We start from the raw sequence: 26932 nt of genomic DNA, 5'->3' as shown, positions 1-26932 counted from the left end.
GCTTTTTGCAACATCTAACTTTCTGATGCTGTTTCTTGATTTGTGGAAGAGACAATTGCTTGTTGAACTGACAGCTGGTTATTTTGGATAACCTTAGAACTGAGGTCATTGGAACTATGTTTCGAAGTGGAAGAAATGAACTGTTTTCACCCTTATCCCAGAAATCAGGCTGACTTTTCACTGTTTCTATATACCATTAAAAAAACAACTGCAGCAGCATTATTGGGGGTTAAAAGAATGAGTTTTCTTTTTTTTTACAGTTGGGGGTAGAAAAGGAAAGGAGGTCTGTAAAGTTATTTCAAAGAGTGGAAGGCAGTTTAAAATGGAGAACCAACTTCTGTTGGATGCATTCCTTCCACTCCTGCTTTTTCATTTCGATTCATTTTTCTGGCAAGTACTGACAGTGAGGCAAAAGCCATGTGGGTGTGTACTATGGGAAGCAGCCTCTCTCAAACCAGTTCCAACTCTGAAGAACTGTACCTTCAGCCTAAACGGTGCTTGCTAATTTTGGTTGAGAAGGGAAGATTTCATAAAAAGCATAATGGCAACAAGTTTAATAAGGGAAGGAAAAGTTCCTCAGAAACATGCTATGATGGAAAAATTGATATGCTCAAGGTAACGGAGAGAGTTGTGAATACAAGATATTGTTTTAGGCAATTTTATTTTAGAATATTGCAAGTTACCTTTCCAGCCCCCCAAATGCCAAGGTGATTTCATAATTTAAAAATTGTCACTTGAAGGCAGTCTAGTGTGTCTTCTCAGTGGCTGTTCCTTTCTGTCACTTAATCTGAAAATCCACAAGATATACCTGTCCTGGGAGAATAGTAGCTTAGGATGCAGGGGGATATGTTATATTAAAATTTACATGCTTTTTTTTATAAAAAAAAAAACCCTTCCTGTAGTTCAGTAGCATGAAGTGGTTTGCATTGAAACTGTTGGTAAAACAAGCCTTGCCTTTAGTAGCCGTTTAGTAGCTTTGTGCTGTAGGAACAAGCCACACTCCCAGCACACGTCAGCGGAAGCATGCTGAACTCCAGCAAATGAACAACTGGAAACTCACTTTAAGATCAGGTGTTGGATGGGCTTGAGCGAATGGTCTTGCAGGCCATATTGAGGCTACCCTGACAGACCAAATTTGGCCAGAGGTGTCTCCCCTCCCTGCCCCAGCACCATAGAAGATAAGCATGGAGACCCTGTTGGGTTGTGTGACCTCACTTTCTCCCTAGTCGCGCTTGCTGCCCAGAGGCAGAGTATGATACAGGGGTAGTATTTAGCTTAGCCATTCTCCACCACTTCTAGCATTTTGAAAAGTTATTATACTGTGGGTATTGTTTTGGTTTTTTTAGTTTTAAGCCATAGTTTTCAACATGAGCCACTTTTAGGTGCTTTTGATCTTCACTTTCTTTGATCGCACTTCAGCTTTCACTAGAGCCTTCGGCCGCTTCTGGTTGGCATCTAAAAGAAAAAAACAAGTTGATTTGTGTGTAGCACTTTTCAGTGTACAGCCTGGCTTTTACTTGATCCTAACCGCCTTCTGCCATAAGGCTCCTGTTCCCCATTTTCCATTTAGATCACTCTGTGTTCATGGCTTGATGCCAGCCGCTGAGATCCAGCTTCCCTCAAATGAAGCTCCAAAATTTGACATAGGGCTGCTTGAAGATCAGAATTAAATTACTGTTTCTGTCACTCTGCTGGAATCTAACCTGTATCTGGGGGGGGGGAGACCATTAATTCTAATACCCACACTCAGCTGCAAGACCTCAGTGTGCCATGCACCAAGGAACTGTATGAACCTAAAGGTCAGTGAGTTCAAAGCATCCACTCATAGGCTGCTGTTGTGCTTCTGCATGATTAACTGCTCTGGCTCCCAGCTGGCCTCTGTTAGGGCAGATAATTGCACTAGATCTCCGGGTTGGACAGAGTTAATTCCATTCTACCCAATGCAAACTAACTGCATGCCCTGTGAGGTTGCATCGCTATTTCTCACTGCTCACAACCTTTCTCCTAAACAGCAATTCCTGCATTAACATGGAGACCTGCCTCCTTGAAAGGTGGCTAATTCCTTTTCATGATTAAAAAAAAATCCAGTTCTTTTGGGTATTAGAATTCAGCCTAAAAGTTTGTTGGTGGATGTCACCAGTCTTAGATGTTTGAGAACCACAGTAATTAGAGGTTATTATTAACTTGTTGGTCATTTTATCTTGCCCAAGACAACCCAAAGCAACTTAAAAACAAAGAACTCACATAGATACATTAAAACCAATGTGTGGGGAGGGGGAAATTAACATTTAAAACGTCCCACCCACTCTAAAAGTCCATAGATAAAGGCCTGGGTATAGAGGGAAGTTCTTGGCTGGCACCTAGATATATAATGATGGTACCAGGCGAGTCTCCCTGGGGAGAGAGCATTTCACAAACTGAGCTACTGCAAAAATGTCCTTTTCTTGTGTTGCCGCCCTCTGGACCTCTCACTGAGGGAGCACACAAACAAGGGCCTCAGATGATGATTGCTAGGTCCAGGTCAGTCAAGTTCAGTTCATATGGGGAGAGGCAGTACTTGAGGTACTGCAGTCCTGAGCCATTGAAGGCTTTATAGGTCAAAACCAGCACTTTGAATTGGGCCTGGAAACTGTTTGACAGCCAGTGCAGTTGGGCTAAGATTGGTGTTACATGCCCTGGTGAGCAATGTGGCCACTGAATTCTCTGCCAGCTGAGATTGATTGGAAAGATGGGTTGTGACAGGGCACTGTGCTGAGGCTGAAATTGCTTGTTATCACTCCTCTTCCTGATTTTTAGCAGGTAGTTGTCCTTTCAGACATTACCTGTACAGGTAAAGGGACCCCTGACCATTAGGTCCAGTCGTGACCGACTCTGGGGTTGCGGCACTCATCTTGCTTTATTGGCCGAGGGAGCCGGCGTGCAGCTTCCGGGTCATGTGGCCAGCATGACTAAGCCGCTTCTGGCCAACCAGAGCAGCGCACGGAAACGCCATTTACCTTCCCGCTGGAGCGCTACCTATTTATCTACTTGCACTTTGACGTGCTTTCAAACTGCTAGGTTGGCAGGAGCAGGGACCGAACAACGGGAGCTCACCCTGTCGCGGGGATTCGAACTGCTGACCTTCTGATCGGCAAGTCCTAGGCTCTGTGGTTTAACCCACAGCATCACCCGCGTCCCTCCTGTACAGGTACCCCAAGTCATAACAGCACTCTTGTTTTGACAAGCTTACCTTTTTTCCTTGTTTCATCCTGCGCTTCGGCAGCTGCACTCGGTGATCGCCGTGCATACGCTGCCTTCATCCGTTCAAGATTCTTTTTCCGCACTTCTTCGTGAGCAACGATGGGCTTGGGATAGTCTTCACCAATGATGCAGCCTGCACGCTCCTGCAAGCTCCGTGGTGCTTTCCAAGGCTCATAAATGTAGTCACTTGGAAACTTCTTGAGGAAGGGGAGGTACTTCCTGCGTAGGTTGTAATGATAAAGGAGGAAGTCAGGTGCGTACGGGAAAAGGCTCAGGACTTAGTGGCATAGTATGACACCCTAATGCTTTGCAGAGTTAAAATCAATATTCTTAGGTCCAAGTCTGCACTGGAACAGGGTAACAAGCACTTCGCTCTCAGAAGTCAGAGAAGTGATTGAATAATACTTTTAGTAGTTCAGAGAATAAAGGGTAAAGGTAAAGGGACCCCTGACCATTAGGTCCAGTCGCGGACGACTCGGGGGTTGCGGCGCTCATCTCGCTTTATTGGCTGAGGGAGCCGGCATACAGCTTCCGGGTCATGTGGCCAGCATGACTAAGCCGCTTCTGGCAAACCAGAACAGCGCATGGAAATGCCGTTTACCTTCCCGCCGGAGCGGTTCCTATTTATCTACTTGCACTTTGACATGCTTTTGAACTGCTAGGTTGGCAGGAGCAGGGACCGAGCAACGGGAGCTCACCCCGTCATGGGGATTCGAACCGCCAACCTTCTGATCAGCAAGCCCTGGGCTTAGTGGTTTAGACCACAGCGCCACCTGCGTCCCAGTTCAGAGAATAGCACCTTGCTAATTTCCATGATAAGAAAAACTGAAATTAGACAAAGTAATGCACTTTTTCCTCTATACATATAGCAAAATTCTTTTTCTCAATGCAGAATTTGGATTAATTTTTTAAGCATGGCGCCGTCAAGGAATTCTGAAATTACAGATTGTAGTGACCTAAAAATCAACCAGATCACTCCTGCACTTATACCAGTTGCCTCTTAGGCACTGGCAAAGCTAAAAAGAGATTCTCCCCAATCCACCCATTTAGCTTTCCTGTAATCACATTCATAGACACGGTTACTGTTCCCAGCGGTAAACATAAACTCTGCCAGATAACTTAATGCTTGTTTTAAGTGCAGCGATGCTATACTATTACACCTACTTTATATACTCTCCATTTTTGTCTGTCTTCTTGCCGAAGGCAATTGGTGAGTAGACACGGAAGAACTGGTGGAAAAAGGCACTTGCAGAAAGCCACTGCCAGTTACCGGCGTTCAAGGACCAATCGGCATCAAGCAGCAGTTCTTCAAAGACCTGAAACAGGAGCAGTTTGGAAAACGAACGCCTTTTGGGAACTGCAAAGAAGTCCAGTCCAATAGTCATAGCTTCCTCATGCTCTACAAGCTTTTTGTAACATTACATTTTAATTATGCTCCTGGTGTAATAGGGGACAGAGGGGACAATAGTCTGGCTCTCCTTAAAGGGACGGTGAACCCCTGCCATGTATTCCACAATGCAGAAAGGAGGAAGCCGTAAGGCAAGAGGCGGCAAACTTTTTCAGCCTGAGAGCTGCCTACCCTCACAGGCAACGTTCTGGGGCAGGGGTCAGCAAACTTTTTCAGCAGGGGGCTGGTCCACTGTCCCTCAGACCTTGTGGGAGGCCAGACTATTTGGTGGGGATGAACAAATTCCTATGCCCCACAAATAACCCAGAGATGCATTATAAATAAAAGCACACATTCTACTCATGCAAAAACACCAGGCAGCCCCACAAATAACCGAGAGGTGCATTTTAAATAAAAGGACACATTCTACTCATGTAAAAACACACTGATTCCCGGACCCTCTGTGGGCCAGATTTAGAAGCCAATTAGGCCGGATCCAGCCCCTGGGCCTTAATTTGCGTACCCATGTTCTGGGGTCTACATGCCAGTAGTCGGCAGGCAATGGATAGGACTCCTACCCTTGTATACATTAGCCTGTTCCCGTCATGCAATAAGTCAAAGGTTTCCATCTACTGTACTCTATGCAGAATAAACACGCAGGGCAACTTAAGTATGTTGCTGGGGAAGGAGGTTGTTACAGTGCAAAGCAATTGGGAATCTTGATAATACAATGGTGTTTTTGTGCTGAGAACTAGGAATGGCGCAAGGGGAGATCTCCCAGTTTTGAATGGAGTGTCTGCTCAGGGGCAACCTAACAATTCAGCCACTAACTAGCTATGGACCTGCCAATAAATCCAGCTTTCCTCTGGCTACAGAGAACGTTCAGAACTCTGCAGCTTTCATGAAGAACTCCCAACCTGCCTTCACCTTTTGTCCTTCCTCCCAGGATATCCAGAGGTCTCCTCGGGTCAGGAAGCAAGCTACCGCATGCCGTGCCAAATGATGGATCCAGCCCTCTGTGCGCAGCTGCGTCATAATGGCATCTATAAAGGGGTAGCCTGTCCGGCCCTGGCAGCAAGAAAGGGAGAGGAAGCTCAGGTTTTCCCTTACCACTATCCTGCTCCTATTTAAGCGGTGTGTGTTATACAGTATATAGCAACATTCTTGAAAACACAAATGCCACCCCAAAATATTAAATCATCTATGTAGTCAGGGAATTCTGATTACGTGTACCAAATAAAAGGAAATAAACCGTTCTAGATAAACTGTGGAAAAACAAATATTATCAATTATGCAGCTCAATTTCATTGGAGCACAGCAAAATAGGTTTACAGAATTACAGTAATATGTCAAAACTTGGGAGAGAAGTTGACGTAAGAAGGAATGAAGAAAGCTGACTTATCTAGAGACAAACCACCAGCATGTCCAGCTTAGTACAGTCTACACCAAGGCTGAGGGCCACATTCCCTTGCAGTAAACCTTCCAAGGGCCGCATACCTGCACACCAAACCATAAACCCACCCACTCACCCATGCAAGTGAGGCATCATCACACATTCCAGCAAGCCAAAATCACTTGGGTGGTTGTGGCCTAGGGCAAGAGTTCTGAGGGCCAGACAGAGAAGCCTGAAGGGCCACCTCTGGCTCACAGGCCTGAGGTTCTGTACCCCTTGTCTGCATTGAGAATTGCAGATGGGAATCTTTCTCAGCCCAACGTGGAACAACCCGAGTTTGACCCTTTTCTTCTGCTGTAGGAAATGGCAACACCACTAGTCCCATTGGTCTACAGTGTTATATTGGGACGTGGGTGGCACTGTGGTCTAAACCACTGAGCCTCTTGGGCTTGCTGATCAGAAGGTTGGCGGTTTGAATCCCCGCGACGGGGTGAGCTCCTGTTGCTCTGTCCCAGCTCCTGCCAACCTAGCAGTTCGAAAGCACACCAGTGCAAGTAGATAAATAGGTAGCACTGCGGTGGGAAGATAAACGGCATTTCTGTGCGCTCTGGTTTCCGTCACGGTGTCCCGTTGCACCAGAAGCGGTTTAGTCATGCCACATGACCCGGAAAAGCTGTCTGTGAACAAACACTGGCTCCCTTGTTCTGAAAGTGAGATGAGTGCTGCCACCCCATAGTCACCTTTGACTGGACTTAACTGTCCAGGGGTCCTTTACCTTTTACCTTTTTTTACATTGCTATGAATAGTTAAGTGCATATGTGTGGATAATATGTTTGGCCCTGGTGACAAGGGAGTAGATTGCTTAATCTGCAAATATTTGGGTAGATTGTGAACTTTGCCAAACAGAACATGCCTCACGCCAGGCTTTGAGATGCTCCTTGTTGTCATCCCAGTCCACCTGCACACAAACTGGATTGCCCTCCATCTTGTCAAAGTTGGGGATCCCAGCCCCTGCCGTGTAGAAAAACTCCCGCCACAGGAGTTGCCCGTGCAGAGATACCGGTGGGTCAGAGTGTTTCCTCTAGAGAAGCACAGTAGAGAAGGAACAGTAATTATTATTTGGATTGTTTTAGAGCAGGGCCCCAGAGCACAGTTCCTACCACCCCTGACCACTAGTCATGCTGGCTGGAGATAATGCAGGTTTGAGTCCAACAACAGCTAGAGGACCACTCTTTCAGAGAGTCGGAAGAGGACACATTTACTGCAGTATACTTGAGCTACATGATCAGAATCACAGAGTGATGTTCAGTGGTACAATCTAGCAAGAGCAGCACTATGTGACGGCTGATCACACAGCTTAGCTGTTAAAAAAAGAGTAGCTTCTAAATGTAGCCGTCTAAGGTCCCGCCTGTGCAGTAGCCATGCATATGGTCAAATTAAATATTGCAGGTAGCTTTTGCAATCTACCTTGCCTTGGGCGGCTGATTGCCTCTAGTGTAACAGAAGCCCTAGCCATGTAGATTTGTCACAGCAACTCCGATGGCATCAGTTTACATACTCTTTATATCAGAGTTTTGACAGTCTTGGTCTGGGACAGATAAAAAAGTCCTTTTGAGGAAATCTGCAAGCAGCATATACACAACGGAAGCCCCTCATCTAGGTCCACAGCCTACAGATTTCTGAAATGGAACAGAAAGTATCCAGCAGTTGTACCAATGAAAACAGACAGTATTCTGTTGATTATATGACAGCTGTAGAATAAAAAAGCTCCTCATCTTACCCCCTGGTAGATTTCAGTCAGCTTCCACCAGAACATCCGTACAGACAGGCACCCAAATTTGACGTAGGGGCTGAGCACCGTTGTGCTAGGAGTCAAAGAATTGGGGGATGTGTCAGGCTTCTTAAAATTGCATACCCATGACTGTAAAGAAAAAGGGGAAAACAACGCATAGAGAGTTTTGAGAGGCTAGATACGTCTAAAGGGCTGCCTTGTGGCTCTCAGGCAAGAGGGCTTTTTGGTGGCGGCCCTGCATTGGGCAGTTCTGTGCCTTGTATGTGCCAGTTGCTTTCTTTACTATATTTTATGCACCAAAGAGCATCCTGTTCTATTGTCCCTGTAATTTTATTTACTCATTTTTAAAATGCATACCCCGCTGAGTTTTCAAAGGAACTCAAGGAAGCTTACAAACCAAACATAGCAATCCCCATTAAATTCACAAATGTTGACTGTAGCAAAATCCAAAATAGCCAATAACTGTAGCAAAACTCTAAACACCCAATGAAGCCAATATAGAGCCACAGCAGCCAAAATCAGGCAGCAGTCTGATCACACAGGCAAGTTACAGCCATGCTTTTAACTAGCTGCCTAAGACAACAGCCCAACATTTCACACTTCGCAATGTGTCCCACAGGGTGGGTGCAACAACCGAAGAGGCCATAGCACTAGCTATCGCCACTCAAGTTTTCCAGGGTCAATGAATCTGGAGCACAGCTTTAGGTAATGTTCAGGCCATGCAGGGAGGAACACATGGAAGGTGGCAGTCTCTGGGGTCCCATCTTCAGATGTGGGGCACATTGGCACGGCTTGGGGGGAAATGGTCTTGCAGGCCAAATCTAGGATTCCCATATTTCAGACAATGAAAATCCTGATAGATCTCCCCTCCCCCCGCAAAGTTGTTGAGTTTTTTTTAAGTTTTGCCCAAATTTGTTGAGTAAAAAAGAAGTTTTTGAGCTATTCTAAAAGAAAATCGTCCAAAACAATGTTGCCGACATAGGTTGCCATACATCTGGATTTTCTCGGACTGTTTTTTTTTTTTTGCAATTTCCGCCCGGACACTGCTTCCCACTTGCAGTATTCCAGGTATGTCTGGGAAATTCTGGACGTATGGCAACCCTAGCCAAATCTGGCCACCAGAGACTCCCCACCAGTGAAGCAAAGTCTGTTGGGCGAAAGCCACAGACATTTCAGTCACTGTACCGTTCTCTTCATATACAAGTCCAGCCGAGCAATGGCCTCAGATTCTCCTCCTGGATAAAGGTGGGGGCCAGCTGTCTTTGGATCCTGCCCCAGTTCCTCAAGAGAAGGGATCCCATACTCCTTATCGTGGTCCTCTGTGACAGGTGTGCTGCACTCTAGGTTAGAACATTGATCCGACAGATTCAAAGCTTGTACGGAACAGTGCATCTGGTTCGTCTGGCTGCCTGTGCCCAAATCTTGCCTCTCTCAAACCCCGATGACTCAATCAATGTAAGAACTTATCTAATTATTCATAACAAGGCCAAGTCAAAGTACAGTGGTACCTCGGGTTAAGAACTTAATTCGTTTTGGAGGTCCGTTCTTAACCTGAAACTGTTCTTAACCTGAGGTACCACTTTAGCTAATGGGGCCTCCTGCTGCCGCCATGCGATTTCTGTTCTCCTCCTGAGGTAAAGTTCTTAACCCGAGTTACTATTTCTCGGTTAGCAGAGTCTGTAACTGAAGTGTCTGTAATCTGAAGTGTCTGTAACCTGAGGTACCACTGTACCTTTTTTGCTAACTTTTTTGACTGCTGTAAATCACGCACCTCTTTTCAGCATTTTTTGTAACACGATGGCAAAATATTTGTCCATTCATTGTCACTTTGGCTCAGTATTATTTGCCTTCAGCAGCTGCCAGATCTGATTAGCTAAGCACCCTTGCGATGTGCTATTCACTGGCCTGATCTGCACAACACAACACAGTGAACCAACTATGGCTTACTGGGCCTGCGCAAACGTGGATTCCCGGAGAGTTGTTCACAACCCCTTTGCTCCTCTCTGTTCTATTTTACTCCTCACGCTTTGCTCAGCCAAACCTTAGCATGTCGTCACAGCATGTGCTGTAAGCCGCCCAGAGTGGCTAGCAAAACCCAGCCAGATGGGTGGTATATAAATAATAAAATCATCATTATCATCCATGGTTAGGCTTATGGTTAAGCTCTTCCCTTGCTAACCATGAACTGCTGCCAAGAACAAACATAAGCACTGAAAATTGTCAATTGGGTGTGGGTAGGCCACCCATCAGGGACACGGGTGGCGTTGTGGGTTAAACCACAGAGCCTAGGACTTGCTGATCAGAAGGTCAGCGGTTCGAATCCCCGCGACGGGGTGAGCTCCCATTGCTCGGTCACTGCTCTTGCCAACCTAGCAGTTCGAAAGCACGTCAAAGTGCAAGTAGACAAATAGGTACCACTCCAGCGGGAAGGTAAACGGCTTTCCGTGCGCTGCTCTGGTTCGCCAGAAGTGGCTTAGTCATGCGGGCCACATGACCTGGAAGTTGTACGCCGGCTCCCTCGGCCAGTAAAGCGAGATGAGCGCCGCAACCCCAGAGTCGGTCACGACTGGACCTAATGGTCAGGGGTCCCTTAGGCCACCCATCCCAGGAAGGCAGATTATCCCACAGCATTTCTATCCAAGTCACAGCTCTCTCACACACTCCAAAGGGCCCACAGTACTTGTCAGAATCCAGAAAAACCTATTGCCTGCATCCCGAAGTCCAGAGAGACTCGTACTCACCCTTCATGTTTTCCAAGCTAGGAGCTGGAACTGGCCGTTTTGGAGGACCCAGAGAAGCCAAGACCGTCTGCAGCCGAGTGTAAGTCAGAGGTGCCTTGCCATTGTTCTCAGTGATGATTCTGTTGGAAATAATGACAATACATTATCAGGAATGTCCAGCAATGGATATTTTTTTCCCTTTGGAAGTTGCTTGGAGTTCCTTTTTGTAAGAAATAAAAATAAAAATGACTGATATATGTAGTTAATAATAATAATCTCTAAAAAACTTTTACCTGGTGGATTCCAGAAATGCATGCAAAATTGTAGTGGCCTTTGCTCTTTGTACCCACCTTTCAGTGTCGTACAAAGTGTGGGACACTTTCTGAACAACTTGGACTCCATGTTCAGCTGCCACCCTCACCACCTCAGCATCACGGCGCCTCGCATAAGGTTCTGTGTCGACTTCAAATGTGAGCAGCGTGACCTTCCACTTCTTAAATAGTTCTGGGAATGCCTCTGCAGGACTGCCACGAACTACAAACAGCCTGAGGAGACACCACAACCTTTGAGTGCTCAAAAACCAAGAAAGCGCCAAAGACTAGGTGAGTTTCTGAGGTCAGGACAGAGAGGACTAGGATCTGGGAGGGACAGTATGGCAAACTGACAGAGAGCACTGTGTGCCAGAATTGTAGTTTTTGCACCTGCATTCTAGTAGGCCAATTTGACCCCCCCACGCCTCCCCATTTGGCCTCTCCATAGAAAACCATTCAGGTTTGGGGAAAGTGCTGTAGAAATGGCCCCTTCAACCTCCCTGGTGTATTTTGAAAACTGGCCCATCCAGTACTTGCCTTGAGTTCAGCTTCTTGAGGCTCTCGTCCAGATCTCTCAGAGATTCAACCAGGAATCTCCAGCGGTTAACGCTGACCCGCATATTCTTCGGGAACCAGGGGTCAAGGATAAAGATAGGGTAGACCTCAGCACTGTCCTTCATAGCTGCTAGCAAGGCAGGGTTATCATGGAGGCGAAGTGCCTTGCGGAACCAGTGGATCGAAATATTCGTCATTCTGTTGCGTCACCAGCCTGTTTCTCCCCACTTCGTATTAGGAGCAGTGTCCAAGCAGGAAAAAGCTAGGTGGGAACAGGAGAATATTTGTACTTTTTCACAAGACAGTGGTGCACAAGCTATCTCATTTGGCAGGGATGGGGAACCTGTGGTCTTCCAAGTGTTTCTGAGTTACAACTCCAATCATCCCTGACCATTGGCCATGGGGTGATGGGGGTGATGCCATATGACCCAACATCTAGAGGGCCACAAGTTCCCTGTCCTGCTACGAAGGTTGACCTTACTTCAGGTCGGAGCTAAACATTACAAATTGAAGGCATTTGCAGATGATTTGGTATTGACGGTACAGGAGCCAGAATCTAGTGCTAAAAGAGCTTTAGAATTGATCCAAGAATTTGGTCATGTGGCAGGATTTAAGCTGAACAAGTCAAAAACCAAAGTCCTTGAGAAAAACCTAACACCGATAGAGAAAGAAAGGTTTCAGAAGGAGACAGGGTTAACATTGGTAAAGAAAGTAAAATATTTAGGGGTTAATATGACTGCTAAAAACTTGAACTTATTTAAAGATAATTATGAGAAATGTTGGTCAGAAGTGAAAAAAGATCTAGAAATATGGTCAAATTTGAAGCTTTCCTTGCTAGGCTGAATTGCAGCTATAAAGATGAATGTATTGCCAAGAATGTTGTTTTTGTTTCAATCATTACAGATTTTAGACAAAATGGACTGTTTCAAGAAGTGGCAGAAAGATATCTCTAGATTTGTCTGGCAGGGCAAGAAGCCCAGAATAAAATTTTAAATATTAACTGATGCAAAGGAAAGAGGTGGATTTGCCCTGCCAGACTTTAAACTTTATTATGAATCGGCAGCATTTTGCTGGCTGAAAGAATGGCTGCTTCTTGAGAACACTGACATTTTGGATTTGGAAGGTTTTAATAATGTTTTTGGGTGGCATGCATATTTGTGGTATGACAAGGTTAAAGCTCATAAAGCATTCAAAAATCATATTGTCATAAAAGCATTGTTTAATGTCTGGATAAGATACAAAGATTTACTTGAGAATAAAACCCCAAGGTGGTTGTCACCAATGGAAGCAAAGGCTCAGAAAAAAACTCAATATGGAGGCCAAATGGCCAAAATATTGGGAAATTTTGGAACAGGATGGAGATAAATTGAAATTGCAGAGTTTTGACAAATTAAAAGATAAAGTGTGAGACTGGCTTCATTACTACCAAATAAGGGAAGCTTATAATTTGGACAAAAAAACCGGCTTCCAGGTGGAGAAATCAAAATTGGAAACAGAATTGTTAGAGCCAAAAACAAAGATACTTTCGAGAATGTATAACTTGCTGTTGAAATGGAATACCCAAGATGAAACGGTTAAATCTGCTATGATTAAATGGGCACAGGATGTTGGACATAACATTATGTTTGCTGACTGGGAACGGTTGTGGACCACTGGCATGAAATTTACGGCATGTAATGCCCTAAGAGAGAATATTATGAAAATGATATACAGATGGTACATGACACCAGTCAAGCTAGCAAAAATCTACCATTTGCCTGATAATAAATGTTGGAAATGTAAAGAGTCAGAAGGTACATTCTTTCACCTGTGGTGGACGTGCCCAAGGATAAAGGCTTTCTGGGAAATGATATATAATGAAATGAAAAAGGTATTCAAAGATACCTTCTTGAAAAAACCAGAGGCCTTTCTTCTGGGCATAGTCAGCCAACAGGTGTTAAAGAAGGATAGAACTTTCTTTATGTATGCTACAACAGCAGCAAGAATACTCGTGGCAAAATATTGGAAGACACAAGATTTACCCACCCTGGAAGAATGGCAGATGAAAGTGATGGACTATATGGAATTGGCGGAAATGACTGGCAGAATTCGTGACCAGGGAGAAGAGCTGGTGGAAGAAGACTGGAAGAAATTTAAAGACTACTTACAGAAATACTGTAAAATTAATGAATGTTAAAATGATGTTGGACTGGACCTAAGTGGACTTAGTAATAAGATCAGTAAGAGTATGCAAAAATGGTATGATAATTGGTTAAGGTATAAAGATGTAAATTTGATGAAAAATTGAGTTAAATGTTATGAAGAAAAAGGGGTAAGGAATTGCTGAACTAATGATATGATTGGGAATACAAAAAAGGGAGGCGTGAGGAGGTCAAAGAAACAATCTAATGAGAATTTTGGAAAATGTGAAAATTGATTTGGTTTTTAATTATTTTTCTTTTGTGTTGTTATGTGTTTTATTGTTGTATTTTTTGTAGTTCTTTTTTGTATGTTTTTCTTTTTGTTATGATTTTTTTTGTTCTGTTTGTTAAAACTTTAATAAATATCTTAAAAAAAAAAAAGAAGAAGGTTGACCTTACTCAACCCTCACTAAATAAACATTTAGGGAGACACATGGATATAACTTGTAGTCCTTTCAGATGGGCAGACTCAAAGGCACGTACTCTGAGGCACTTAAAGACAATACAGTGGTACCTTGGTTCTCAAACACCTTGGTACTCAAACAACTTTGAACCCAAACACTGCAAACTGGGAAGTAAGCGTTCTGGTTTGCGAACTTTTTTCATAAGCCGAATGTGCTCCATTTTGAGTGTTAACGCTTCCGATTTGAGTGCCACACTTCTGTTTTGAGTGTTACACTGTTTGTTTGTTTTTGCTATTTATTTTGCGTTTTTGTGACTCTTTGTTTTTATGACTTTGTGGAACCCAGTTCAGCTACTGATTGATTGATTGTGTGACTGCAGTACATTGTTTACTGCTTTCATTTTATGGATCAATGGTCTCGTTAGATAGTAAAATACATGTTAAATTGCTGTTTTAGGAATTGTTTTTAAAAGTCTGGAACGGATTAATCCATTTTGCATTACTTTCTATGGGAAAGTGCACCTTGCTTTTGGAACGCTTTGGTTTTGGAATGGACTTCCAGAACAGATTAAGTTTGAGAACCAAGGTACCACTGTAGTTAAAAGAGTTCTGAAGCGAGGAAGCTCCAGGTTCCCATGCTCCATCTCAAATTCTGACCTCTATTCGCTGTCTGCACTGATGTCAGTCACAATGAAGGTTAACCCAGCTCCCTCTTAATTAGGGTTTCAAACTTGCTACAACCCTGGTTTCAAATGAATCCTGGTCAGCACAGGACTCTGGCAGGCATTTGCCCAGGGCGGCTGCCTCAATTTGCCCATGTTCACAATCTGGTTGATCAAAAAGTGGATTTTCCCAACCCTTTCAGTGAATGCTTGTGGATGAATTAGCAGGTTTAATCTGTTTGCTGTGAGCATCAAAATAAGAGGCCAATCAGTATGTCTGATTAACATCAAGTACAAAAGGATGATCTTCCAGATGTGAAAGCTAAGCAACATCTGTAATAAGCTTCATCTCCTTCAAGACTAGACTCCAGTGGGGTTCTCCCCCCCCCAAAAAAAATAACACAGTGGCAATGTGTCCACCCAGAAGAACATGTCAATAAGTTCAATGGGGTTTGCTCCCAGGTGGATGGGTGCAGAATTACTGCCTTAAAAATATACTTGAACATATTTTTCACTACTTTGAAATGGGTGAATGTTTTAAATGGAGAAATACAAGAGTTCCAGCTTTAAATGAAGTATAATTTTAAAGCAATGCTGCATGTGGACAATACTTTGCATTGCAAATTAATTGATATGGCTATATTTGAGCTATTTTGAGTAATACTGGAATACTAATAATTTTTTATTCTAAAAAATACTTCTGCATTGCAGATACAGGAAGGAAGCCAGTTGAAAACAATCCTTAGAACACTGAAAAAATAAATAGCAATATATGCATCATACACAGTAGCCTCGAAGCTTCAGCTTGTGTGCAGCTGGATTCAGAGTTGTGGAGCCCCAATTAATTAACCAAATCTCAGTATTCCAGCATGTGCCTCTACTGCCATCAGCCTACGGGGAGGCAGTTCTGCACGATCCAGCATGTGCAGGCTCTCATTCTTGGCAAACCACTGGCAGCCCACATTCAGCAATGTTTCTGATGGCATGCAAAACCCTCCTTCGGTCTTATGCAAGCATAAACAAAGCAATGCACAAAGCGATGTCAAATGGATCTGCTGCTTACACAACACCAACAGCAATTGTGCGTCTAAATCATCTATCTCCCACAAGTTCAAAATCTTGTTTTACACTTGACCCTTGTGCAACAGACGCCCAGAGCAATTCTACACAGATACTTATGAGGATGTAAAGCCTTGGTCACTGCCCTGTTTAGGTCAAGGAAGGGACATTGCTCAGTGGTTAAAGCATCGACCTCACAGACAGAAGGTCCCAGGTTCAATCCTGGGCATCTCCAGGTAAGGATGGGAGAAAACCCATCTTGAACCCCTGGAGAGCAGCTGCCAGTCAGTGTAAATAGTACTGAGCTAGATGGACCAATGTCACTAAGGCAACTTCCTAGGTCCATATTATCCACAATGTCAAGCAGCAAATATCCAGGGCTTCAGACAGAAGTCTTGGAATCTGGACAGGCAAAGCAAGTGCTTTACCCCAGAGCTAAGACTCCCTTTCCTTGAACGAAATGAGGGAGTAGAATTCTGGACATGTACAACTTCAGACTGTAAGTGTGCGGAGAAATCATTTAAAAATATATTTCTACACATTTAATGGGACGCGGGTGGCGCTGTGGGTTAAACCACAGAGCCTAGGACTTGCCGATCAGAAGGTCGGAGGTTCGAATCTCCGCGACGGGGTGAGCTCCCGTTGCTCGGTCCCTGCTCCTGCCCACCTAGCAGTTCGAAAGCACGTCAAAGTGCAAGTAGATAAATAGGTACCACTCTGGTGGGAAGGCAGTGGCGTAGCGTGGGGGGTGCAGGGGGGCCGGCCGCACCGGGCGCAACATCTGGGGGTTAGGGTTAGGGGCGCAAATCCACGGGTTAGGGGGCGCAAATTACTTGCTTTGCCCCGGGTGCTGACAACCCACCCTACGCCACTGCGGGAAGGTAAACGGTGTTTCTCTGGTTCGCCAGAAGCGGCTTAGTCATGCTGGCCACATGACCTGGAAGCTGTAAGCCGGCTCCCTCGGCCAATGAAGCGAGATGAGCGCCGCAACCCCAGAGTCGGCCACGACTGGACCTAATGGTCAAGGGTCCCTTTACCTTTACACATTTAATAAATTCCTGCAAGACAAAAGCATCGGGGAAGAGCTGAGCTAGAAACTTTCTTGCTGATGTGCTAGTTTTCTAGTTGAGCTGAGAGGCCCCCCCCCCTTAAGAAAGGTTTTGCTGTTGAATTCCCTCTGTCTGGTGGGACAATGGAGGAGTGTGTCTTTCAGGGTGAAGTCAAACTGCTGGAAGGTTGCAGCGTTTGCTGTGGGGAACAGCTGCCAAAAGGGGCATTCCCCTTCTGCAGTCTGAAACAGTACAAAACTCAACTAGCTTATTCCGCAACTGGAACACGTGTCCAACCAGCCTCAGGCTGCCAGCCTATCTCCACTTACCTGGGAGTAAGATCTATGGAACTCAGTAGGATTCAGAGCTGAGTAGACATGCAGGGTTAGTCCACCTTGATTCTTAGAGGCAGAGGAGAAAAATCTTATAAAGAGCTATTTTTAACTTCTTTCTCCACTCTCTTCGACCCCACTTCGGCTCTTGCAAACCGGTTATACTTGCGTAACTTAGTGATGCCCGACCTCACAGCATCCGAGAAGTTACACAACTGCGCGCTGTCACTCTGGGGCGTGACTTCCTGCTCCTGCAGCCTCGCCCCAGCCGCATACTCGATTACTCTGGGTTGGTTTAAAGAAACGGAGCTCCCGCCCGTTACTCGAGAGTCATCGGGCATGAGTAGTATTCACACGAGCCGTGCAAATCGGGGTTTTGCCCCAGTCTTAGGCACAGTGACGCGACAGTACGTCCCGCTGAGTTCAGTGGAGCCCTAGTTCTCGGTAAGCGTGCTCTGGATCGCAGCCTTGGCAGCTTGATCTTAAATATTTCTTTACTAGGAAATATACCACTGCATTTACCCAACAGGTTTTTTGTACTTCTGAATCTCCCCTGCAGACTTGCAGCCGCAACGTCTCGTGCAAAGAGAGCTCGTGTCTTTTGAATGCAATGAAGGGGGGTTGTGGGGGGAGTTAGATGATCACTTGTAATGTCACCCTGGAATGGAATTTACTCTTTTCCATTTGCTAGACAAAATAGGATTGCCATTTTTTTTCACCGCTGCAGACTTTACAGCTGCAGCCGGAAGCACACATCGGAGCCGGTCCAATTGGCCTCATTGGAACGTACTTCTGATTAAAGATGCACGGCAACCGGTTGCACTTAACAACCGAAAAGGGGGGCGAAAGGACGCCAGAGGAGCTTTAAAATGCTACTCCCAAAAAGAAGGCGGGGTGAAAGGCGATTGAAATGCATCGCTTTTCAGTTTTGTTTTGTTTTTTTCCCTTCTGGATTTTTCCCTTTAAAAATTTGGACCAGTTTGGAAAGTTAGCCTTGGTGAAGACTTGACGTTTTCATGCCCCGAAAAGTTTTTGATTGGAGTTTCCATTGAATGAGGCTGTATTTTAATATTTTAATGTTTTAATCTTGTATTTTAATCTTGTTTTTAAGTTGTATTTCAATCAATTTGTTTTATATCGGGCGTTAGCCGCCCTGAGCCTGGTCTTGGCTGGGGAGGGCGAGGTATAATAATAATAATAATAATAATTATTATTATTATTATTATTATTATTATTATTATTATTATTATTATTATTATTATATCGCCCCGGAACTTCCAAGAACGGCAAGTAGCAATAGTGTAATCCTATACGTGCTAACTCAGAAGTAAGGCTGCAATCCTAACACCATTTGCTGGGGAGAAGACCACACTGAATTCTATAGGACTTACTTTTGAGTAGGCATTATTAGCCTTGCCCGCCAAGTCATTGTGTTCAGAGGGGCCGCCTACTTCCAGGAAAATGGGTATACAGAATCGCAACCTTAAGTCCAGCCTCCTGGGCGTGTTTTCTCGGAAGGAGTTTAACGGAGTTTACTTCTATGTAGGCGCGCGTCGGAGCGCTCCTCTAAGCCGCCTTACGGTTACGCTCCTGCGTGTGCATTTGCCAATTCAGTTTCTTTTTCTTTTGGACGGCCCGCAGAAGAGCACCTTTGCAAGTGGGGTGCCGCCGGGGAGCGATCCAGCAAAGGTTCTTTCGCGTCATCTAGAGAACTTTCAAAGCGCCACAAGATCCTCCCCCTTTGCACAAAAAACCCAAAACAAAGCAGCGTCAGGGGGCACCCGAGAGGCGAAGAGGGAAGTAGCCCCGGCAAGTTCCTCCGGAGGCGGCAGGGACCGATCGCGCCCACTTCGGAGGGGATCTGCTTCGCCCCGGCTCCTCGATCGCCAGAAGGAAAGGGAACCGGACCGAATTGTGACCATCGCGGCAGGATTTTACGCGGCTTCGCTGTGGCCCGAGCTCACTTGCAGAAGGAAAGGTTGGTTAATCCGGCTAGCTAGGGTGCTGTGCGCCCTTGCTTGGGAACATAGGAGCAAACTCCATGGGGCAGAGGGGTCTCCCCCCCCAAAAAAAAATATTTGAGGCCCCCCCAAGTTTATTGGCATTGTCATTTAAATGGTATCCGTGCACCACGTCGATTTATGCAGGGTAGGGCTTGCTTAGCGCCCCCCCCCCAATATTTTATTCAAGTTGGCACCCTGCTTGCGAGTAAGCCCCATCGAATTTAGACTGCCCCTTTTCTCCGGAGTAAACTTGCATAGGGCTCCGGCTGCGGGTCCGTCCTTCCCTTCTCTCTTTCTGATTGCAGTTTCTCGTCGATGCCTCCGGTTTGAGCAGCGGTTTGAGCAGCTACTTCCTAAATAAAGTTGCAAAATACCGGAGGAAGCATTTGCAAGCGCTGCCTTCCGCGCCCAGGCGGGCGACGGGGACTCCAAACCAATTTTGGCCTCTCTTCCTGGCTTGTAGTTTTCTAAATTCTTTGTGCCGCGATCATAGACCGCGCCGTTTAAATCCAATGGTTTGTAGCCAACGAAGTTCTGCTCAAAGTCGACCCATAGCAGACACTCTGAAATCGATGCACAGATATTAGTCGTGTGCATTTGCTTAAACGGGTTCACGCTGGGGGGGCGGGAGGAGAGAAGCCTGTTCTTTTTTTAGAAGGAACAGAAGTAGTTCAGGGTTGAGATAGGATGGTGACATAAAGCAGCCAGATGGGGGTAAATCTGGGTGCAGCACTTCCTTTCCTCCCATATAGCAAAACTACTGTTGACTTTAATTATAAAATAACGGATTGCACCAGTTTGGGTACACAGTTCTAAAACTCCACTGCTCTTAATTCCCCTCCCCCCCAATGCATGCCTTGGAATGCAAACTGATGCACTTCCATGTTATATAAGAGGTTTTTAAACTTTTCCTTGGAAGCAGATTTATAAGTCATAAAATTAAAATCTTACAACATTGCAATTCTCTGCATGTTTGCCTAAAAGTAGGTCTACAGAGGCTGCATACACACCATGCATTTAAAACACATTATTATTATTATTAATTCAATTTATATGGATTACATATAAATCACATACATAAATGACTTCTATTCTGGGAACTGTAGTTTGCTTTGGGTGCTGGAAATTGTATCTTTCTGGGGGTGAACTACATTTCCCAGCATTCTTTAGGGAAGCCAGGCGTTTTAAATGTATGATGCGTTTGCCACCTGTGAAGCCTACACCCAAGTAAGTCTGCTGCATTCAGACTCGGGGGCCCCAACATGTTGCCCCCAGATACCCCTCCCACATTGTTTCTTCCCTGGCCCTCTTTTTAAAATGCTAGGGTGTCCAGCATGCTTTCCGCCTGTGTTTCTTTAGTTTGAGAGCACACTGAGGGGCAGGTTTCCGAGCATCATCAATTTTTCTCCTGTGAAATGTGGTTTTTTTTGGGTGTCCAAAAAAGTTGCTCAGATTTTCAAATGTGCCCTTTGATCCAGAAAGACCCCTCAATTAGGTTAGAGTTTAACTGGGTGTTGCCTGGACCAGACTTGACAGATGTGTGGGACCACCCACTTGAGGTTATAATGTCGGGCGAACCTGTTTTTGCCCACAAAGTTCTGTCAATCAAAGCAAGGTGCCCAGAGTTGTGCAAGCCTTGACAATCAGCTGGTTGTCATGTTGAAGTTTGTACCGCTAGCTGAGCCCTGCTTTGCAAGAGCTGGCAGTCAGCTGATTGTCACCCTTTCCAAAGTCCTGTGCTTTGGAGGTGGTGCTGATCAGCTGATTGGTGTTGCTTGCAAACCCTATTTGGCTCAGCCATGTCTTTACCTGCCCACACCTGCCATCCTGCGGCACACCTCTTCCCAAATCAGCAACGGGAGCATGCTGGGTGCTGAGTAAACAGGAGTGTGGGCATGTAGGATTTATTGAGTGTATTTGTTTGTGACTTGTTAAGATTTTGGTTTATGATATTTATTTTTTAAATACCAAGCTGCTGTGCTAGTTCGGAGAGGTTGGGGCTTATAATTTGCCTTTCCCCCCTGAACCTTTAGACTTTACTGCAGTACACTCTTCTCTGCAACTGGAAGTCTAAAACAGAAAATTGGGAATTGGCACACGCTCCATATGTCTGTACTAAAAATGACCTGACAGCAAAAGATAACCCATAGGTTGTACACTGCCCACCCCTATTGCAGGCTGCTTGTTTTTGTGTAGGTCAGGGTGCAAGCCTGTTGAGGACTGCATTCCTTTGGGTGGGGTATAACCCGAGGGAGCCATGTGGTGGCAGTGGGCGGACCAAAGACAACTGTGGGTGGGGCCAGATCTTTTTCTCCCTGCCCACCCTTTTCTCCCCTGCCCACTGAATTGGATGGATTAGCTCATTTGTCTTGCCAGCATTCAGGTCTGAAGTAATTGCTTCCAGGGGTCTTTTGAAACTGGGCCAAGGCAGCCGTAAGGCCACAGGTTGCTCATCCCTGATGTAGGAATTGGCTGAAGTAGCTGGTTTGGTGGGGTGGGAGGTTTAGACAAACAATAAAGTTCTGCTTTGAATAGTGATGGGGGAAAATTTGATTCAGGTCACATTTAAAGGCAAACCCACTAATTCTCACTTTCTGAAACAGGGCGCAGATCACCACCCAGGCACCCTTCAAAATTCACACTTCCTTGAATTTCGCAATGCAGTTCTGGAGCCCATGCATATAAAAACTCATATACCAAGATCAAGTGCCCATCAAAGGGCATATAATAGTGAAAATAGCATACAAAAATTCATAACTTTTGGTTAAAGCGTGGACAGAAATAATGATAATTTTTGTGCATTCTTTTTTAATTGCAGATCGATGTGGAAACAGAATGGAACAGCCTTGTGAATGAACACATGCAAAACGGCTGCGAGCCAGAACTGATCAGTCCATCCCTAAAAGACAGTCTTGCTATTGGGATGGCAGGTCAGTATGTCAAACTCATTTGTGTGTACACTGGTACCTCAGTTTATGAACTTAACCTATTCCGGAAGTCCGTTCTTAAACCAAAACCATTCTTAAACCGAGATGCGCTTTCCCTGATGTGGCCTCCCACCACCGGTGCCCTTCCACCATTCGGATTCCATTCTAAGACTGAGGTAAAGTTCTCAAACCAAGACACTACTTCCGGTTTTGCGGAGTTTGTAGACCAAATCGTTCTTAAACCGGACTGTTCTTAAACCGAGGTACCACTGTATCTGTGTTTATTTTATATCTGCGTGTGTACACACACTAAGATCACCAATTCATACAATGTAACATAGTGTGCAACAATATATACAATAAAATGTAAAATACCATAAAGAAAGTGCAAAACGATCATTGAAATGACCAGTTGATCAAAAAATTAAAACCATTACATGGATCTGTCTTAGTTACAGATAGGTAGCCGTGTTGGTCTGCCATAGTCAAAACAAAAAATTTTTTTCCTTCCAGTAGCACCTTAAAGACCAACTAAGTTAGTTCTTGGTATGAGCTTTCGTGTGCATGCACACTTCTTCAGATTGTCTTGATTAGATCTCTCTCTGCTGCCCGCTGTTCACGTACCCTGATTCTGAATTGGTGACTTTACAGGCTGGTTCAAGGCGCTTCTGCAGAAGTCCAGAAACACTTCCAACTCCTCAAAATGCCACTTGAACAATATTTCTAAGCATTCGCCTTCACCTCCGTTGAGTAGTTCCAGCACCCCAACAAGCAACTCGACAGCCAGCCCCAAACAGGTGCCCTCTGCCTCCCAGGTAAGCGTCAGCATCTCAGGCAGCGCCCGCTGGAACAAGCTGTATGACGTGTGCATCTGCCACAACGAGGGCGACCTTGGGTTTGTGGAGCAGCTGGTCTCCTACTTGGAGAGCCAGCCAGAACGCTTCCGTTGCTTCCTCCAGCCCCGGGACTCTGCCCCGGGGGGTGCCATCGTCACGGAGCTGTGTGACGCCGTCCAGAACAGCCACTGCTGGGTGCTGCTCATCACGCCCAACTTCCTTAAGGATCCTTGGTGCCGTTACCAAATGCACCAGGCTTTGACGGAGGCGCCCATGGCGAACGGGCGCACCATACCGGTGCTGAAGGACATGGACCGCAAAGACTATCCCCGGGAGCTCCGATGCCTCTATTACATCAGCGTGATGCTCCAAGAGACCAGCTTCAGGCAAATCAGAGAGACGGTGCTGCGCTGTAAGTAAGAGAGGGCTTCTTAGCACCTTAACCATTTCTGTGGGCACATGTCAAGGACCGTGCTGCGGAGGGCTGCACTGAGGAAGAGCGGTGGGAGCCTCCCCCTGCTCCTGATCAGGATCCTGAATCTTCCCAAGAGCAGGAGGACAGTATAGATTTGGAATAGTGGTTTGCAGAGGGGCATAGTTCAGAAGGCAGAAGCTGGGAAATACTGGATGGGGAACAGCTAGGAGAAGAAAGACTGGGAGAGAGAGAGAGTTAACAGATTCACTGTCTCTGGAAAGCATTCATCCGCTCTCTCCAAGGTAAAAAAGAGCTGAGAAAGTGGCAGAACAGAAAGCACAGAGGGTACAAGCTCAGGTGACAAGACGTAGGAGTGACGTGGATGATAGGGATGTAAGGGGGTGGAATTCTTAGTTGGGAGCACCGCCATTCCTAGGAGATGGGTTCTTTGTTCTCTCGCTGTGATCATTAAAGTTTCTAACTGGTAAAAAGACTCCTTTTCCTTTGTTCTGCTTATCTACTGCCACGGTGGGGAGGAAGCTGATTCCCTGAAGCCTGACAGCGCATCAGTTATACTCCACAAATTCACAACCACAGTTTCTTCGTCCTCGCTTGTCTGACAGTCCTATTCTCTCCCTGACCCCCTCCTCTCTGTCATAACTGCCTCAGCTGCCCCTTCTGATCGGCAAGTCCTAGGCTCAGTAGTTTAGACCACAGCGCCACCCGTGTCCCATCTTGGTTTAAGACAACTTCCTATGTACAGCCCTGCAAGCCAATAGATGCAACTGCTTGTGGCAAAATGTTAGAAAGCAATGCCTGTTTACTGGGTGCTAACCATGGAGTTTTTATGAATGGGTGAAGGTTGTCTGAGGTTTCATAATTGTCTAGTTCAAAGCTCCTAACAGCTTTTGTCTCTCTCTCAGATCTTCAGGAGCTCTGTCAGAACACAAGCAGAAGAGGCGAACTGGAGATCCTTCAACAGAATAAAGGCTGAGCCAAAGGAACATCTTGTTGTGCATCTGGGATTGGTGAAGAAGTCTTCGTGGTGTTCTCTCTCTCTAGCGGACCTGACCTCTCACACGGTTTGAAGGGCAGATCCCATCCTAGCTTGCAGTTCACAGTCTGGAAAGGTCACAAACTGGTTATCAGTCTGGTGTGCTTTATGCTCTGATAGTCCTAACTGGAATGATTGTGTTAGTTCTGCCCACCACAATCATAGGGACACTAATATTAACACTTGGGCCGTGCTGGAAAATATTGAAGTGTGAGCTGCCCCAGTTCACAGTGCCAGCCTGCCAGCCCTGCCCTCTCAGCCCCCAATTTCTCACCCTTTGCCACAACAGTAATTTTGTGCCCATTGTAGATGCCAGGTTCTCATTGTGCCCAATTTAGCTTCTCTCGCCCGCAAAAACAAACACTTGAGTTTCTTCTATTTTTAAGTTTGGGTCTCCCTCAATGAAGGATTACCATTTTTGCCCCAGAATCCTCCAGAAAGCTTGTGACTAGCCAGAAATTTGAAAGAAGTCTTATCTGACACAAGGTTTCATCATAGGCCTGACTGCTAAACTGTATCTGAAATTTGGACCTTTTCTGTCATGCTTGGGTTGAAGGCACATTCATTTTTTTTCACTTGACTTTTACCGTATACACCAGGGTAGTCCAACACGTGGACTGAGGGCCACACATGGCCCTCAAAGGCCTTTTTGGCAGCCTTCGGCAACATTTGGACCCCCTCCCCTCTCGCTTCCTTCCCAAAGGAAGGCGTGAGGGCTCTGATAGGGTCCTAGCATCTTCCTGCCTCCTTCACAAAGGCTAGTTAGCATACTCTCCCAGCTTTGGGAAGGAGATAGGAGGGGTCTTGGACCCTGTCAGAGCCTTGTGCCTCCTTTCCAAAGCCCAGTGCATTGGAAAGGCAGTTTGAGGGCTGGGAGAGGTATCAAATTTTGGCCTTGCTCCATTCACCCTCCTTGCACCATGCAACAAGGCAGTGTGTGACCTGCAGGTTCCATGTCGAATTATCCTTGCAGCCCAGTTGGTATGAAAGCTAGGACCACCCTGATGTAGACCAAGACCAAATGACCTTGTTATGCTGCTGTTCAAGATTGTATAGGTGGGGAAACTTTTGCAGCCCAAAGGCCACATTCCCTTCTAGGCAGCCTTCTGAAGGCCAAGTGTTAACGGTGGGCAGGGCCAGAGAAGAAGAAGAGGAGGAGTTTGGATTTGATATCCCGCTTTATCACTACCCTAAGGAGTCTCAAAGCGGCTAACAATCTCCTTTCCCTTCCTCCCCCACAACAAACACTCTGAGGTGAGTGGGGCTGAGAGACTTCAGAGAAGTGTGACTAGCCCAAGGTCACCCAGCAGCTGCATGTGGAGAAGCGGAGACGTGAACCCGGTTCACCAGATTACGAGTCCATTACTCTTAACCACTACACCACACTGGGAAAAGTGGAAGAAGCAGTAAACGAAAATGTCACCTTTAAGCTAGTTTCTACAGACTCTCCCACACACCCCTCTCTATCCTCCATCCAGGCAATAAAAGGGGTATTATCAGAGTTCAAGGACACAGTTGAGCCAAGCAAAAACACATGGGCTGTGAGGGAGAGGCAGTGAGGGGTATGGCCTGGAGCAAATTCTAGGGCCAGACAGGCGAGGGCCACATTAGGGACACCCAGGCCTGACATTCCCCACCCCTGACATGTTTAATCTGCTCTGACCTCTCCTTCAATCCACCACATGCAAATTTGGATGAAAATAATAAGCTGCATTCTGGATTTCTTCCCTACCACGACCTGGATGAATCAGCCAGTGAGTGGATAGAGTGGGAAGAAAGTTAATACTCCATCTAATACTTAACAATTTTCTCGTCCACTACAAATTTTAGCCCAGGAAGTAGGGACCCTGTAGTCTTCCAGATGGTGTTGGACCTCTCATCAGCCTGCATGGCTAGTGGCCAAGGATGACAAAGACTGTAGTCTAGCACCAGAAGTTCTCCATCTCTGTTACAGCCTATGGAATGGGTGTCTCAATGTATTATTTGGATGTTCAGTTTGTTTTGCAGGCCACTTCGCCAAGAAGCAGAGATAAGGGCAGACCTTTTGCTGTCGATGCCTATTTTTGTAATGTTATAGAATGTGATTTTTGTGTGTTTAAGTCAAAACTTAATTCATTCACTTAACTTTTCTCTAAGTAAATGTATTTGGAGTAGACCATTCAGTGTCGTCATCTGATGTTCTGGACAGCATGGCGCGTTAACATGATTTTGCTTAGCAACCATTATAGCAGTTTTGGTTCCTTTTTGCTTCTCTGAGTTGAAGGCTGTTGTGTAACACAGAGCACTGAGTAATAGCGAAAGCAACGGTAGAAACCTCATCTTTTGACAAGGCAAATCAAAGTCTTTAAACGAACCAAAACTTCAGAGTGTAGTTCTGGTGATTCTTCCACAGAGCTTCCGACTGGCTAAAAAACAGCCCAGACTTCCCTCTTATAACTAAGGAACCTTGTTGGAATGTCACATGATTTTGGGCACCAAACTTTTCAGATCCGGCAGTTATTTCAAACCTCCACCACCCACCCTGTTAAACCCTTGGAGCAAATATATACAACAGACACAACCCAACACACCAACCCTTTTAAGTCTGTAGGCTTGTGAACACATTATACTGAAT

At 45.6% G+C, this 26932-nt stretch overlaps 2 protein-coding genes across 3 annotated transcripts; one reads left to right on the top strand and one right to left on the bottom strand.

Moving 5' to 3' along the window:
• Window positions 1-539: 539 nt before the first annotated feature.
• Window positions 540-17314, bottom strand: LOC128402916 (cryptochrome-1-like). Its single transcript, XM_053367361.1, has 11 exons — window positions 17081-17314; window positions 11381-11660; window positions 10883-11077; window positions 10554-10672; window positions 8998-9152; window positions 7801-7941; window positions 6934-7101; window positions 5555-5695; window positions 4405-4556; window positions 3230-3459; window positions 540-1455 (listed from the first exon to the last, which is right to left on the bottom strand). The coding sequence occupies exons 2-11, from the start codon at window positions 11593-11595 to the stop codon at window positions 1379-1381; spliced, it is 1593 nt and encodes a 530-aa protein (XP_053223336.1). The 5' UTR covers window positions 11596-11660; window positions 17081-17314; the 3' UTR covers window positions 540-1378.
• Window positions 11000-26473, top strand: TIRAP (TIR domain containing adaptor protein). Of its 2 annotated transcripts, none has more exons than XM_053367356.1 (5): window positions 11000-11134; window positions 18725-19061; window positions 21905-22016; window positions 22665-23261; window positions 24188-26473. In XM_053367356.1, exons 3-5 carry the CDS (start codon window positions 21947-21949, stop codon window positions 24256-24258), a joined length of 738 nt encoding a protein of 245 aa, XP_053223331.1. In that variant the 5' UTR covers window positions 11000-11134; window positions 18725-19061; window positions 21905-21946; the 3' UTR covers window positions 24259-26473. The 2 variants fall into 2 exon arrangements, with proteins under 2 accessions (XP_053223331.1, XP_053223332.1); XM_053367357.1 differs by lacking the exon at window positions 11000-11134 and adding an exon at window positions 17451-17527.
• Window positions 26474-26932: the final 459 nt, after the last annotated feature.

Source organism: Podarcis raffonei, chromosome 15 (genome assembly GCF_027172205.1).
Source record: "Podarcis raffonei isolate rPodRaf1 chromosome 15, rPodRaf1.pri, whole genome shotgun sequence".
NCBI lineage: Eukaryota > Metazoa > Chordata > Lepidosauria > Squamata > Lacertidae > Podarcis > Podarcis raffonei.
This window is presented reverse-complemented; position numbering and strand designations above follow the sequence as displayed.

What these genes read in the sequence shown, in the direction of transcription:
- LOC128402916 (XM_053367361.1), bottom strand. Translation starts at nt 11,595, where the DNA reads ATGACGAATATTTCGATCCACTGGTTCCGCAAGGCACTTCGCCTCCAT. An exon ending in CTCAAGAAGCTGAACTCAAG is followed by an intron (nt 11,078 to 11,380) that starts GCAAGTACTGGA and finishes GTGTCTCCTCAG; the next exon opens with GCTGTTTGTAGTTCGTGGCA. An exon ending in ATCTCAAAGCCTGGCGTGAG is followed by an intron (nt 5,696 to 6,933) that starts GCATGTTCTGTT and finishes TCTTGCTGCCAG; the next exon opens with GGCCGGACAGGCTACCCCTT.
- TIRAP (XM_053367356.1), top strand. Translation starts at nt 21,947, where the DNA reads ATGCAAAACGGCTGCGAGCCAGAACTGATCAGTCCATCCCTAAAAGAC. An exon ending in TCTTGCTATTGGGATGGCAG is followed by an intron (nt 22,017 to 22,664) that starts GTCAGTATGTCA and finishes GTGACTTTACAG; the next exon opens with GCTGGTTCAAGGCGCTTCTG. An exon ending in CAGAGAGACGGTGCTGCGCT is followed by an intron (nt 23,262 to 24,187) that starts GTAAGTAAGAGA and finishes TCTCTCTCTCAG; the next exon opens with ATCTTCAGGAGCTCTGTCAG.